General features: G+C 48.3%; 1 protein-coding gene across 1 annotated transcript in view; it reads right to left on the bottom strand.

Annotated features, from left to right (window-relative positions):
• The window catches only part of WDR20 (WD repeat domain 20), a 65,532-nt gene that overhangs the window by 17,679 nt on the left and 31,374 nt on the right, over window positions 1–16,479 (bottom strand). Inside the window, 1 exon segment of the mRNA XM_005903926.2 lies at window positions 4,243–4,425. Within this exon segment, the coding sequence (XP_005903988.2) occupies window positions 4,243–4,425 (183 nt within the window).

Raw genomic sequence — 16,479 nt, 5'->3', positions numbered from 1 at the left:
TTCATCCATCTTTGGTCTAATGTGGATTTCCAGAACTCCATTTCCACCCACCCACCTATCCCATCCGTCCACCCAAACATCTGCTCTACTCTCACAGAGCAGATGCCCTCAGAAAGGAGGCCCAGGTCAGAGTAATCAGTACTGCAGCGTATGCACACGTGTGTGCCTGTGTATCACGGGAGGCTGAGCAGCCCTCGGATGAGTAAGACAGACAGACAGACACCGCAGTCAGGATAAACAGTCCCCATCACCTGTCTGATGAGTGTTCATTCTCTGTGTTGCCCTGCTCTTACCTTCTTGTTCTGGAAAATTTTTTGTGCTTCTCCTTCAAAACTGCTGCTACCTCACCTCCCAAGCAGCTTTTCCTGCAAGCCCCGGTGAAATGAACCTCCGGTTTCCCCCGTGTGCACAACTTTCCCGAGCTCTCCCCAGGGCTGGCGCTCCAGACCCTCTGCCGGCCTCCCATCCTCCCCACCCCTCCTGGGGAGCATGTCTATTCACCTTCCGGCTGAGGAGAGATGAAGGTACAAACCCACACCCTGCGGGCAGGAAGGGGCAGGGCTGCTGTCTGTGCTCTGGACACTCAGGTTCAAGAGGCTATGCTCTTAGCCACTGTACTCTGAGTCTGTAAATTTCATGGTAATAGACTAACTGTTGTAAATGCCCCTTTGCAGGCAATGAACAGATGGCTGGAGCCTTGGAGTGTAAACAGGGCTCAGTCCTAGACACGTCCAGGACGCAGCAGACCTGTCTTTGCTCCTACTGTGCTTTCTCCGCAGACCTGACATCTCATCTCAGGGGCGTGATTACTATCTATATGCTGACCACTCCCAGAATCTACCTCTAGTCTGAAGCTCCAGATCCACGTACGCAACCACCCCTGGCCTCTCAAGCTTAACAAGCAGGAAAAGGAACTCTGACCTTTCGCTCTGCTCCAGCACCTGCTCCTTCCCCTCTCACCCAGTGCGCCAAGTGAGCCAGAAACCCAGCATCTGCTCATCCATCTCTCCAACTCCGTCTCCAAGATGGAGCCAGAGTAATTTTCAAAAACACCAAGCAGACCACCTCTTGCTCCCCAGTGCGAGATTCCCTGCACGGAGGCCAAGCAGCAACCCGGGCTGCGCCCTCACTCCACGCCCCTCTACCAGGGCTCCTGTCCCCAGGCTCATTCCCACAGGGGCCTGCCCCCACTCTCCCTCCTGCAGGAACACTCCAGCTCCGTACCTGGGGGGCCTTCTCATACGAGGCTCAAAGCATACCATCTCCTCCGAGACGTGCCCCACCTCCCTGTCCATCAGGCGCTGTGTCTGTCTCTCTCCCTCAGGCCTACTGTCTCCTCTGACATCACAAGTCACCACCACGTGCCGTGTATGCGTGTGTCTGTGTGTGGGGCGCTGTTCACACTTCCCCCTCTCTGGAGGGGAGACACAGGGCAGGTGTTCTCTGCATGTGGTCAGCCACCAAGGTCTGCAGAATGAATGAGGAAATGGTCCCAACTCCAGGTCAAGTCCTCAGCTCTCACCTGGACAATCACTAGAGCCTCCTCACTCGTCTTGCTATCTTCATTCCAATCCATCTTCCCCAAGTGCTGACAAGAGTTCTAAAAAAACACACTTGATCCTATCACTCCGCTTCACTAAGTAAAACCCCAAAGGTTGCCCCACAGCCTCCAGTGTCAGGTCCAAATTTCTCAGCATGTTACGAAAGGCTTTTGCAATCTAGTTCCGGTTCCCCTGTCCAGCTTCACCTCTGGCCACTCCAAGGCCCACGCACTGAGGTCTTGCTGGCCTCATGCTCCTCCACATGCTAAGGTGTTTTCTCCAGCTTCGAAGGCCCTTCTCATCCTCCTCCGACTCCTCCGCATTTTTCAAACCCAGGTCAAACGTCACCTTCTGGAAGCTTTCTCAAACCTCCCTCACTGAATTTTTGTTTTTATTTTATGATATCTGGTACATCCTGAAGAGTGCAGTTAGCACCCACCTCTCTTGCTACTTTGTTCATAACACACGCTCCACATCCTCCCTGTCCATCTCACAGAAGAGTGAGCTCCGGAGGCGACAAGGCCCATATGGCAACCAGCTATGATGGGGCTTACAATCTATGGTCAGTAAGGATGCGTGGAATTAATTTCTGGATCTAGGCATATCATCAAATTGCTGCCGGGTCTGGACAACTCACTCATCCTCTCTCTAATTCTTTGTCTGCACAGTGGAGACGACAGCCTGCCCTCCCGTGCAGAGAAAGCAGATAAAATACTCGGAAACCTCCAAGTCTCACATGAATGCAAAGCACGGCCTATCGACTGCTTCAACCACCATCCCTGGCACCCTCTGAGAAACAAACCTCCGATGACCCTGTCTCTGAGACATCCTGACCAAAATCTGATGAGAATGCTATCCGTATGGCCAAAGAACACTCTCACTGTGAAGGGCAATCAATTTCAGCCTCGAGATGTAAATGCCAAGTTGGCATTAAACTACACACAATCCTCTCCCTTTGAACAGCCACTTTCCAAATAAAATGTACAAAGAGTAGGAGGTAACTCCACTTCACTCCCTGAGGGTGGGGAGCTGCAGCCCATGGCTCCCGGCTGTCCTGAGTAAGGAATGGGGAGAGCTGAGGTGACCGAGTGCTCTCAGGGCCCTGGGGCCTGTGCTGCACACCACCCCCCCTCCAGCGATGGCACACAAATCCTTCTTGTTCTCCAGGAGGCATGCTGTGCCATCCACAGCCGGGCGGCCTCCCGACCTTGTTTACCAACCACCCTTTACATGGCTCCAATCTCCTCCCCACCGAAAGCACGTCCCCGCCTAAACACAAACAGAACCCCACAAGGATGCCAAATTCACCATTTCTATTAAGAATGCAGAGAAGTATAGTTTTGTGTCCCCACTCTCCCCACCACCAACTCCCCCACCAAAATCATCCAGCTACTTAGAAATCACTCCCTCAGATGCTGTTAATAAAATGTTCAGGTAAACAGAATAATTTTCTGCTTAAGATTTTTTTTTTTAACAGAAAACGGGATTAAATACTTTTCCTCTCTAGTTTGTCAATCCAGATGGTAAGTTTTGCTCCAGTCAACCCAGATGAAACTAGAAGAGGAGGTGGCAGGGTTCAAAAGATTTCACCAAATCCACTGGCAAAGTCCAACAGGAGCACTGTGGATGGATACTGGATATACATGGACAGCAAATACCATAGGGACTGCAAAAGAATCAGAATTTTAACTGCAATTTGTCAAGTGGAGTATTCTTTCCCAAACAAAATTATTTCTTAAAAACCAGAATCTATAATGTACTTCTGTTTCTAGTTAATAACTTTAACACCATGCAACAATGCAAAACCTCCTGCCCTTCCCGACAGAGGCTCAGGTGACCTGACCCTCGTCACCCCAGGGCTGAGGTTACAAGGAGACTGCAGCCAGGGCCTCTAACTCAGGGAGCCGACCTCGTCCGTTCCATTTACTAGGAAAGTCACACTGAAACAGCGGAGGAAGTGCGTCAAATATGTAATGGCAATACTTGGGACTGAAAAGCCACTCCAACAGCTTTTAAAGATATAATCTATCTGGCAACTTCCATCTGCCCAGGTTTAAAGGTTCTGACATGTTTCTGAACAGACAGCTCAGATCTCTCGGGCTCCTTCAAGAATGAGACTGGAGACACCAGGAATCCCAGGACACAGCACAACACAGGCAGGAGCTTGTGCCCTGCCAGCCAGTTTCAAGTGCCAGGAGTTCTAACCACATAAGAGGTGATTTTAGAGCAAATGCTTTCAAGAGCAAGAGAGCAAATTCTCAGATGTATGCCTGTCAAACAGACACATCAAAACTTTATCTACCGTTTGTGAAAACTAAGGAAATATTAGCAAGTTCTTTGATCTGCATGAAATTTTCTGGCCATGTGAATACAATCTAGAATTCTTTATCTTCTTATTTAAATTATAAAGATCAAGCTATTAGTCTCGTCCTTATCTCCATTATAAAACAATTTTTCTTAAAACACCTGCTATAGACACCTGAACATAAAAAAATGCACAAAAAAACAGTTAGCCCAATAAAGAACAGGTAAAAGTCAACAAGTCAACGCACCACATTTAAACTTGGGTAATACTAGGCAGGACAGCTGAGGATGGAAAATGGGCTTCACTCACAGAGTAAAATTATAAGGCCCATACCCTCGGTAAGAACGTATACATTCTTATAGGGGTTCTTAACAGCTAAGACAGGGTGCTACTTACTTCCTCATTAAATAGTTTGCTAGTTTCTTTTTTGATTGGGTCTATAAGCTGGACTTGGCCTGCGGAAAAGCCCACTAGGAGAGAGACACTTTCTGCTGTGGCTGTTAGGTGGTTGAAGTCATGACAAGTAGGCTGTGTTCCTTTGTATATCCTTTTATCTATTGGTTTACTCAAGTCAGCAGCCTGGAGGAGAAAGAGAAAAATACACACGGTAAACAGCACATTGAGATGAGAACTCTAAGTTACACTATTTTATACTCCATTATGATGTTCAATCTTAAAAATTAAAATATTGAAATATTTTAATTTTTATAAAATTTTTTTTGCAGTTTTCAGCATTTTATAAAAGCACTTTCACATACCTCGGCCAATCTGATATTGTTAGACTATCCATAATATGTTTACAACTGTTACTCTTGCAACTTATTCTTCTTCACATATATTTAATGAAGACTCCTGGACTTCAGGAGGTAAAAACCCTTGAGATACTAAATTCAGTGTTTGTAAAACGTATTTCAAGCATTTTCTAACCACATAAAAGCTCAGCTTTCATACAGCTCCAGCACCGACAAGCTCATTGGTGGGTTTACCTGCAGCCCAGTCGTTCTCAAAGTGTGGTCCCCAGACCAGCGGAGGCAGCAGCGGCGTCACCTGGAAACTCAGAGACGCACCTTCTCCCGCCCCACCCCAGACCAAATGAATCAAACCAGTAGGGTGGGCGGGTGGGCCCAGCAAGCTGTAGATGCAACAGTGCTCCAGGTGATCCTGATGCCTGCTCGGGCTGTGAACCAGGACTGCAGCCAGTTATGCAGAGGCAGCGGCTCCTGCGCTGGGTCACAGTCTCTTCTGCGTTAGCTTTCAAGTGACTTTCACTCATCGAACCCACACTCCAAGTCTGGTACAGGCATCATCTTAATCCTTATCATAACACTTCAAGAGAGACCACGTTTACCTCCATTTTACAGACGAGAAAAGTTCAGGGAAGGTAAATAACCCAGCCGAGGTCCCTGTACCTACTCAAGAAGCGGAAGGGCTGCATATGGAGCCCAAACCTGTTTTACCCTAGAGGGGGCAGGGAGAAAACACACCGTACACTCCGGAGTCTGACTTCTGACTTGGGCTAAACATGATTTTTCAAAGTGCCTCCCCCTTTAAAAGCAGGACCTTTTTCTTCATGAGAAACCTTCTCTGCAATCCAGTATGTTGTTGAAATGAAGGTGACCCGCTGCTTCCCCTGCTATCGGAGAATCACCGGTGGAGACGACCAAGCGTCTCCTTGAAACACCCATTTTGGCCCTGTGTGCGGTTCTGGGGCTCACAGCTCTGGTTCCTACGGACCACCCCGAGTATGGGGTCTGAAGATCTCGTTCTTCCGAAGAGGCCTGGGACAGTGACTCAGTATTCTAGGTCTGTCAGATTACAAACAGTGTGTGAAAAAGAAGACCTCACGATGACAGGCTCAAAACCTGAGCACCAGGCCGTCTGGAGCTGAGTGACCCTGGGAGCCCAGGGCAAAGCAGTGAAGACGTGCGTGGAGGGCTCTCCCTGCCTCACCGCAGCTGGAGTGGGGAGAGCACCTCTCTTCCCAACCCCAGGGTGCTGTCCAGAGGATGAGCTAAGCAGAGTGTGGTCTACGAAAGGAAGCCCCGACTCTGGAGCAAGCAGAAGTGGGGCCGTGCGCGGGGCCTGAACGTCCTGTGATGTGCGAAGTGGGTGCATGGCAGAGGTGGGGGGGGGTCCGGACAGGAGCCCCTTTACCACAGACAGGAGAGGCCAGCTGGGGGTAAGCAGCTCCTGGGCTCAGCCCGAAGGAGGGAGAGAGAAGTCGAGACTAAGGGAACAACTCGGCACATGACTCAGGGCAAGGAAACAGCAGCAAAAGTAAAGACAGAACAAAATATAAGATACGCTGATGGCGAGAGTCAAAAATCAAATCTGAAATTAGAACCGCTAAATTATTATGTGATCTCTATATCGGCAACCACTGAGACTTCTTTTTTTCAGTTTAAGAAACTACGCCATGAAAGAATATACATAAAATTATGCACCAAAACATAAAAAACAATTCAGAAGCAAGCCAAATGTTAACAGAGAAAACAAACTAATTCAAATTAAATGAGCAAAAGAAATAGTGATTCTCAGAAGAACAGAGGAAGTTTAAAGCACCATTGTTTCCAAATATTGCTACTAGTTTTAAACTCATGGATCCCTCACAACCTCAGCCTCAGTTCTTGGAATAGCTCTTCTGCCTTCCTGCCCCTAACAGGGAACCTCACTGAAAGATGCTGTCTGTCATTAGAGCACACAAACACACGTCTGCAGTGTTTCAAACGCCAACTGATAGACAATTTTTACTCTCGAAGTAAATTGTCCAAAAGCGTCCTGTTTACTAATTTGCTTAACAAAGTTTCTTCCTAGATTACTGCTCTCAGAGTGTACCAGACCATAAGTAGTCTGCTAGTCTGCAGTCAAAATTAAGCAGAGACTGAGAATAAGCATTTAAAATGGCAACGTGACAGAGTGATTTAATACCCACCGACTCTGGTAACAAAAAATCCAAATTTGCTTCCTAAATGTCTTTTTCAGTTCTTTTCCTAGTAATCCTTATTTTATTTTACAAAAGTATCAGTCCAGGGCTTTCCTGGTGGTCTAGTGGTTAAGAATCTGCCTGCCGATACCAGGAACACGAGTTCAACCTCTGATTCGGGAAGATCCCACACGCCACGGAGCAACTAAGCCTGCGCACCACAACTCCTGAGCCTTGCTCTAGTCCTGAGCCCACCTGCGGCAGCTACCGAAGCCTGCGCCCCTGGAGCCCCTGCTCCTCAACAGCCAGCCACTGTGACGAGAGGCCTGCGCAACGCGATGGAAAACAAAGAGGAGCCCCTACTCGCTGCAATTTTAAAAACTGGTCTTTCAACACTGATGGGGGCGGCACTGTCCCAGAAGGCACAAACACAGACCGAGGCTCAAGGAACACAAGCAAGCACTTCTCTTCCCTAAGGTCACTCCCCTTCAAGCCCCAAAGGCAACGATGGCACCAGAACAGCAGACACTAGCCAGGCAACAGTCACTCACACCAGCAAGACTCCCGTGAGCCCCGAAGTGACAACAAGGTGCCCAACTACAGGAAATTATTCTTCCGAGAAACCTGGGGACTCCAGCCGTGGTGCCTGAGCTTTCTGAAGCCTGAAGCCAGGTAAGGGGAACGTTGGAACCACCAGTTCCTGCCTTTATTTCCAGCTGCACCATCACCTCCAACTCATCTCGTCCTCTTCCCTCTGACAGCCAGTCACCGAGTTGTGTCTCTTTTCCACTGCTGGGTTACTATCTTCTTTCCTCTTCTTCCCCCTCCTTTGTTCTGGCGAGTGGGGTCAGAATCCACCCACCTTTCAGTAACAATGCCAATGTCCCGAGCCGGCCGCCACTTCTCCGCGGGGTCATCAGCCCGATAGACGGTTTCCCAGGTCAAGACAGTTTAACTGAAGGAGAGAGAGCCTACACTTTGGAACCGGGCAGGCCTGGGTTCAAACCTTGCCTTCCCAAGAGGTGGCCAGGTGGCTCTGGGGAGGTGAGCGTCACCTCTCTCACAGCCGCAAAGAACGAAGCTCCCCAGCTCCCCACAGGGCCAAGGAGAGGCCCGCGGATAACGGAGATAAGGCACCCAGCACACGTGAGCGTTCCAATGGTCGCTACCATTCTTGGTTTATCCCGGTCACAACCTACCTGGGGGCAGTGCTGCAGGGGCTTCCTAGTTCCCGTCACATCACAACATGACAACTACCCAGCAGTCTTGCCCTTCCATCCTCTCTAACAGCCACAGCAACTTCGGTCCACTGAACACTTCCTGCGCACCAGGAACTTGACTCTTAGCATCGCATGTCGTCTCACAGTCACCCCCCAGAGTCCACGCTTATACCAACCGCATTTTACCACTGAGGAACCTGGGGAGGGAGGGAGGGAGGGGTCGAGGGCCCATGTCCCACCACTCAGCTCGTCCTGCCGTCCACCCACGTGGAGTCTGGGGCGGGCAGATGTCCCCTCTTTCCTGGCTTGAGTTGCCCTCTCGGCAGGGATAGTCTCGTTTACCCGTTTGCAGGAATCTTATCCATCTGTACAAGTCCCACCACCTCCAGCAAGCATTTTCCCAACTACCACTTCCCAAGTTGGCTCCCTTATCTCAACTCTCCAAGTACTTTAGTTCATTACACAAAATTTAGTGTTTAATCACTTATATGATCACAGTGTTACTTTACGTCTGTTATCATCAATTCAGTTCAGTTCAGTCGCTCAGTCGTGTCTGACTCTTTGTGACCCATGAATCATAGCACGCCAGGCCTCCCTGTCCATCACCAACTCCCGGACTTCACTCAAACTCACATCCATTGAGTCGGTGATGCCATCCAGCCATTTCACCCTCTGTCGTCCCCTTTTCCTCCTTCCCCCAATCCCTCCCAGCATCAGAGTCTTTTCCCATGAGTCAGCTCTTCGCATGAGGTGGCCAAAGTACTGGAGTTTCAGCTTTAGCATCATTCCTTCCAAAGAAATCCCAGGGCTGATCTCCTTTAGGATGGACTGGTTGGATCTCTTTGAAGTCCAAGGGACTCTCAAGAGTCTTCTCCGACACCACAGTTCAAAAGCATCAATTCTTTGGCGCTCAGCTTTCTTCACAGTCCAACTCTCACATCCATATATGACCACTGGAAAATCCATAGCCTTGACTAGACGGACTTTGCTGGAAAAGTCTCTGCTTTTCAATATGCTGTCTAGGTTGGTCATAACTTTCCTTCCAAGGATTACAATTACGAATTCTAATAAAAAAATTCCCTTAAAAAGCAGAACTACTTTATTAAACAGTTACCACTGTATTATTCCACAAAATTACTTCTGTTCTTCAGCTTTCTGGTAAATCCTTCATAGATAGGTTACAGATACTTTTTTTTTTAGTGCTTCTGCATCCTAATTATTACCAATTATCTAAATTTTTAAACGTCAATTTATAGCAGAACCAATTTATTTAAAAGTCTTACCCATTTTAAGAACTGGCAAGAATTCTAAGAACTGATAAGAATATTTGGTTATTCAGCTCCAATAGAGCATAGTATTTGCCACAAAAGGTGAATGGACTTCGATTTTTCAGTAGTAAGACTAAATTTCATCATTATGCTCATTAGTTTCTGCATAAGGAGTCACTGACTACATGTATCAGCATCTCATTCTCAACAGAAGAAATGTACATGATGCTTTAAACAATTCCTACTACAGAAACAGGGCTGGTTAACCAAAATCCTTGGTCAGTAAGTACAAACTTTAAAATGTTTTGTTTCTTTTTTCCTTGGACTTTTGATCCTTTAAAAATCCCTGGAATTCTCTTCATGATGAATACTGTCAAAATATGAAGTCAGCTGGGTCAGTTCAGCAAGGCACTAACAAGCATTTATCTTTCCAGAACCACAGAGGTCTGCAAAAGAAACAGTTCCAACTCACACCTTCCCTCAGACCCCTCCCTGGTCCATAGGAAGGCTGCGGGGCCAAGAGGAATGCGGAGGAGGGAGAGAACCGGCAAGGCAAGGCCTCCCACGGCTCCCACGGGCAGGCGGACACGCCGTTCCAGGAGCTCAGGGAAGGCGCGTGCACCCGGCCAAGCCCTCCTCACGGGAGCCTGCTACTTCATACTCCTCAGAGCCCAGAAGCACTTGATGTGGTGTGGAAAATAATCTCAGAAAGACCTCTTCTGAAAGAGGCACGCCAGATGATGGTACATGGGGGGCGTGTAGGTGATAAAGGTAAAAAATGTCCCATTTTCCTTCCCCTCTTGAGAACCACCTCAGAGAGAACTAGTCTCACAGAACTTGCCAAACGAGAGTCCAGTTATGCCCTATCTGCTGCTGCTGCTAAGTCGCTTCAGTCGTGTCCGACTCTGTGCGACCCCATAGACGGCAGCCCACCAGGCTCCCCCGTCCCTGGGATTCTCCAGGCAAGAACACTGGAGTGGGTTGCCATTTCCTTCTCCAATGCATGAAAGTGAAAAGTGAAAGTGAAGTCACTCAGTCGTGTCCGACTCTTAGCAACCCCATGGACTGCAGCCCACCAGGCTCCTCCGCCCATGGGATTTTCCGGGCAAGAGTACTGGAGTGGCATATCTAAACGCTGTCTAATACCCTCCCAGACCAGACGCTCACCCTGTCTACACTATATGGCTCCCCTCCACCCGAGGCCCCTCTCCCGAGCTTCAGGCCCACTGCCTCCGAGGTGCCCCCAGCCTGCACCCTGCCTTCCGCCAGGCCGCCTGAGTCCAGGGGCAGCTCCCATGGCTCGGCACCGGGCTCCTCCCCGCCTGTCCCCACACCTCCAGGTTGTCCTCCACACTTGCCAGATTAATCCTCACAAAGACTCACATCGCTCTCCCACTCAGAACCTCTGAAGCCCTGCCCAGTGCACCAGTGGCTAAACTCCTTAGCTGGCATCCACAGGCCAGGCACGGGCCATCCACGATGGGCGTCGACACACACACCTGCAAAGGCGCGTGCTCACACGCCGTCTGGGCTCTCCACACCCTCCTGCCTCCCTTGCCTTCCTCTTTTCACTCAGAACACTCCCCGCTCCTCCCATCACACAAATGCTACCCACCACAGGGCCAGTGCCATCTCCCCCCGAGCCCATCATGCAAGGCGTTCTTTTGCTGGGCCGCCACCGCGTGCCTATCCCTCTGCACCACAATTACCTGCGCCTTCATGGGAACTGTATTCCATACACAGTGACAGTCCTTTTAAAAACAACAAAAAAGTCAGGAGGCTGCTGACTCACTGACAACCTGAATGGATTAATCCAAAATAGCTGGAGCCACCCCAGTAACATCAAAGGTCTCCATTATGCCATTTGAAAATCAAAGAAGGGCCGTGTGCTGTCACCACTCCTCCTGACCGCATCTCAGACGACCAAAACAGGAGCCGGAAGTGGACAGGGGATTCCTTCCGGGGGCCACAGAGGATCACCAACTTCAAGAGTCCTATCTCCAGACTGGGAATTCAAAATAAACCACATTACAGACTGTCCGCCAGTTTTTCCTGGGGAAGACTTCGAACCTAGTTAGGCTTGGGGTCTCGTGCCTGCGGAGGCTTAGTCCACAGTCTGGGGTGGGACCACACCCAGCTGGTCATCCTGAGGAAACGGCTCTGGTCACAGGACTCAAGAAAGGAGACGCAGACCACTCCGAGCTGAGGCTTACTTGCTTCGTGAACAAAGATCAACGTACTATTTAATACAAATCTTCTCCAACAGAGTGGAAAATAACCGGGGGCCCTAACGACAAAAGTACCAATCAGGGATTTTGCAAACACGCTGGCCGCCCACACCTGACTGCAGGGAGCAGTCAGCCGCGAGGCGCCGCCCAGAGGCCGAGCCGCGCTCGCAGCCGCCGCCGGGAAGGAGACACAAACCGGGCTCCTGCTGCGGGAGAGCCGCGCGGTCCATCCTCCTCACGTTTCTTCAGACCAACAGGTACAGTCAAAACAGCTGCACAACTGGCATTAATGGTATTCAGGGTCTAACACATTAAAAAAAAAAGGTACCAGGGGTATCAGGAAGTCAGGTTTGGGATAACTTATACCAATAGGAAAAACAAAAAAGGTCAGTCAACTGTACAGCTTCAGTGTTTCAAAAAGGACAAAACCTTATCTGTCTTATTCACCACTCTATCTCCAACACCTAATAAAGGGCTGGCACACAGAAGGCATCCTTAAGTTTCTGTTGTAGGAATGATACGTTTTTGAAAATGGAGGGAAAGAAAAGTAAAGGAATGGCGGGAACCAGAAGAAATCCAGAGCCAGACATATACACACACATACATAATTCTTCTGCTGACCAAAAGCCCAGCCAACAACTAATGCCTTCTTGGGTGCCCATCTGTGAAGGAAAACCACCCTCGTTGGCACATACCAGAAGGTCACTTGACGGCTTACAGAGCGCCCTCAAACATCAGTTCCTCTGGCGGTCGTTACAGACCTGCGCCCCGAAGAACTACGCCACTCCCATGTTTCAAACAGAGGAACACAAACAGCTGTCAAGGAGAAGCAAGTGGTGGGGTTAGGACTGCTGGATTCCCGGCCTGCTGCTCCCTCCGCTGCTCTGACGGGAAGCTGATGAGACACCATCCGAGGCAGCACCTACCCTAAAACTCTGTCCCTGTGTGACTGCAGGCTCCTGGGCTTGCTGAAGTGGGACTCAGACACTCGGGCCTCGCTCAGGCTGGCCCAGACCCCAGACCCACCCACCCTCTCAAAGCATGTGCCTCGCGGGGCTGTTTTACTAAAATGGAGACCATCTGAAGAGCAACACCTGACACTTAAAAGGCACTTTAAAAAAGTTAGTTCCTCTCACTGAAACTCGTATTTCTCCTTTTGAATACAGAAGGACTTGATGCTTATCAGAGAGGCTTTGAAATGTCTCATCATTCATTAATACTTTCAAAGAAATATAAATAAGGAAAAACAGGGATATTTCTTTCTACTCTAAATTTCCTGGAGAAAAACAGCAGAAGCCAAGTTTAGGGGCATGTTTTCCTTCCAATATAATTTCCTACAAGGCAGCACCTTCCCTTTCTTAGTTCCCACTCCTCCTCCACTGTCAGACATATGTGCACACGCCCACACCTGCACTGGCACACCAGACCCACTCCCTCCACTGAGAACAGCTGGCATGTGGCCTGCTCGCAGGCTCCTGCCCGTCCTGACCTGGAACGGGCACCCGGCACTCACGACCCAGGGGTCCTCCCCTGGGCCAGAAGCAGTGGGGCCAGAGCAGTGAGTGGGGCAGGGAGCTCCAAGGAGGGCGGGAGAGAGAAGGACTGCATCACCCGCCATCAGGAAACGGGCAAACGACTCGATGGAAAGCGTGAGGGGCGCCACCTTCAGGTCCTTCCAACACGGGGAGAGACGCAGTCAGAAGAGGCATGTTTGGTGCAGTTTCACAGGACAACCTGGGGAACTGCTTACTGGTCCCCAGGGAGAGACGTGCCCTGGGAGCCAGGCAGGCTCCTGCTTCGGGCAGGTGGGAGAAGCCCCCCAGAGGGCAGGGCTCCTTCTCCCGGGCCAGCACTGTCCATCACGTGTCTGCTGAAAAAACAAGCTGCTGTCATCACATGCCATTTTCCCCAAGGAGGCCTGTCACTTAAAAACAGCTATGTAAACTCGACTCCTCTTCCCCCAGAGTGGTTTTTCAAAAATGAACTTAGCAAGCCGCTGAACCGCGACACTTCCGCCATCTCTTCTCTGCTCACGCTGCACTCCACGTTCAGGTTGAGTCTCTTCTCACAATGTGAAACACTACAAATGCTTCATTTAGGCTAATAAAATATTGATTTCTTCATTAAAGAAAAACTATGAATAAACATTAGGTAAAATCAATCTGCACACATTCTAACACCAGGTCTCATCACATTAAAATGCTGACATATTCAAATGCCCTATCTTTATTAAACTCTTCTGTTAAACATGCATAGAAATATGCCTATCTACTCCCAAGGGAATACCAACATCTCAAGTGGAAGGTAAGGGAAGATGTTTTCATTTCTGCAAAAGACACTCATTTCAAATACTTGGAAAATAAATATTTTTAAAGTTTCTCCTAACAGGGTGGGGGTGGGGAGAAATTCTGTGGCCACCTGAAAGTGCGTGACAACACTGGTGAACTGGAAGCCCATCCCATGGCAGTGAGCGGCTCCTACATGCTGCTTAACTGCCATACTATTGCCTTCCCGACACTTACAAGTTCACAAGCGCGTGCCTGGCAGAGCACACAATGATTTTTCAATTTTCTGATTCAAGATGCTGAGTAATACAAGCAGCACTCTGCAGAGGAGCTCCTATTCCAGTCGAGAAATGCCCTCAATCTCCAACTGTGTAGAGGCCCTGCCAATTTTCTGACCCCCATTTCCTCACCCTACATTGAAACTGAGCCCAGGGAAAGGTGGTGATCTGCTCAAGGTTTCACAGAGCTTAGAAGTGCAATTTCAATCACACCAAGCTGCCATCTTTCCAATCACCCAACCTCAGTCGGAACAATGAGCTACTGAATCTGCAACATATGAAATTTCAAAAAATGGCAATGATGTGAACCACTAATTTTACACCAAATGACAGTATTCTGGAGTCCATACATTGCTGGGTTTTCAAATAGGAAGTGAGAGAGCTAGAAAAAACTTATCTTACACAAAAGGTGATCAGCCACTGAGATCAATGGGCAGAACACTGGATTTGGCCTCTGTAACTCAAGTAGTTATTCTCTCGTCCAGCCAGGCCTCAGGTGAAGAAAGGAGCCTCAAACCCACAGCAGTGAGAGAGCTGGGCCGTTCTATACATGACCACGAAGAAAGTCCTGTGCTCTGCTTCCTCTGAAGTTTCCCAGAATCACTGGAACTGCTGCTGTTCACCTGGCATTTCCACTGTCTGCCATTTGTCATATGTCTTATCTCCCCAGCTAAGCCAAATCTTTTTAAGAGGTAACTGCCTTACAGGTGACCTCAAGTAACAGCCACTCACGTTTCTAATGTTTTTTCCCCATGCCTTTTTAGGCACTTGAAGTGTATTCTGCACTGGCACAGCTATGGCAATGCAATGCCACCCCATTTCAAAATGGACCAGTAAGACCAGCACACACAGGAATGCGGGGGGACAGGCCTCACCCTACTGTGACGGGAATGTAAACTGGCACAGTCTTTACACAGGGCAATTTGGCAACACGGAGCAAAAGCCTCCTATCCTTTAAACACAAATTCAACTCCCAGGAATTTATCCTTAGAAAATACTTTCCAAGTGGGTAAACAATCTGTAGCAGCCCAGGGCTGGCCCAAGCACAAATGTGCATCCATACTAGGCTACCCACGCAATATTACCCATGTAAGACCACGCACTGAGAAACAACATGGAAAACCTCATAAAATAATCTTGAATGAAAGGAGCCAGATACAAAAGCAGCATAGGACACATGAAATAATGCTATTTACTTAAAATTCAAGAATAAGTAAAACTAGTCTGTGATGCTGGCCGTGAAGACGGTAGTCGCCCCTTGCAGAGTGTGGGGAGGTCCCGGGGAGGCCAGGAATGAGGTTTCTTAATCTGGGGTCGACCTACTTTGTGAAAAATTAATAGAACTTTACATTTATACACATTCCTGTTTGGATGGTAATCATAAATTTAAAAATAATTTTAATGGTCAAACACATGTACAAAGATAGTCTCCTCAGCTTTGTAACAAAACATTATTAACATCCTGTGTTCTGAAAATGAAATGGGTAAATGTATCATGTAGCCATTTAAAATGAAGACATTTACTTACCAGCAAAGAAGGATATTAAGTGAAAAATGCAATTAAAAATAGGATTCTAAAGACAAAAAGAAGTATGAAGTCTTAAAATGGCAGTCACATTGTAATCATACCGTCAGTAGTAACAGTGTATTGTTATTCTTAATGTCTTGTAAAATAAAGCAAAAAATCATGTGGATGTCCTTAGGAATTCAGATTCTCCACACGGAAGGTAGAAACGTATAGAAGCAATGACCAAATGGCAACTGGAAGTCCCGGTGCCCAGACTGGGCAAAAGCGATTTGTTACAAATGCTGCCACTTAAAGTCACCAAGGCGCCTATATACTTGATACCAGGTACGGGGCAAGAAATGGACAAGATGAACCTAGAACACCTTTCTGTTCTGCTGAGCAAGAAAACTAAGAAAGACCTCTGAGGCTGGGTCCAAAAGACTCTGGGGGCAAAGCAGAGCAACTACTATTGGTCAGAGATGGGACAATTTAGACATAAAAACAATACTCCAGAATTTTCATGGAATGAATTAAGAATCTGAGTTCACATTAATATTAATAAATGGGGAGGGGAAAATAGGCTTTCCCTTAACAGCAGACTAACACGTAATAAATGTAGAAGGAGAGAAAAATGGAGTTTGAAAATCACCATTTTGTAACCATCACAGTAATACAGTAATAACTGATTCAGCCAAAAACCATCAATGGATGGTAAAACAGTGGATGAAGGTCTGATGGGTAAAAGGATATTTATGTAGCCCGAAAGTATCCCTTCACAAATTATGTATGGATTACAAAGAGCAAAGCAGAACCTGACAATGGATTAATGTAGCAAAGTTTACTGCAGTGACCAAGGCAAGGCAGCCTCCTCTTCCCGCTCTCCTGCTGCCCTGAGAAACACAGCAGCAGTTCTGTGGTCCTCCA

The sequence above is a fragment of the Bos mutus genome, chromosome 21 (assembly GCF_027580195.1).
Source record: "Bos mutus isolate GX-2022 chromosome 21, NWIPB_WYAK_1.1, whole genome shotgun sequence".
Lineage (NCBI taxonomy): Eukaryota > Metazoa > Chordata > Mammalia > Artiodactyla > Bovidae > Bos > Bos mutus.
The sequence above is the reverse complement of the archived record's forward strand: the minus strand, read 5'-3'. Positions and strand labels throughout refer to the sequence as shown.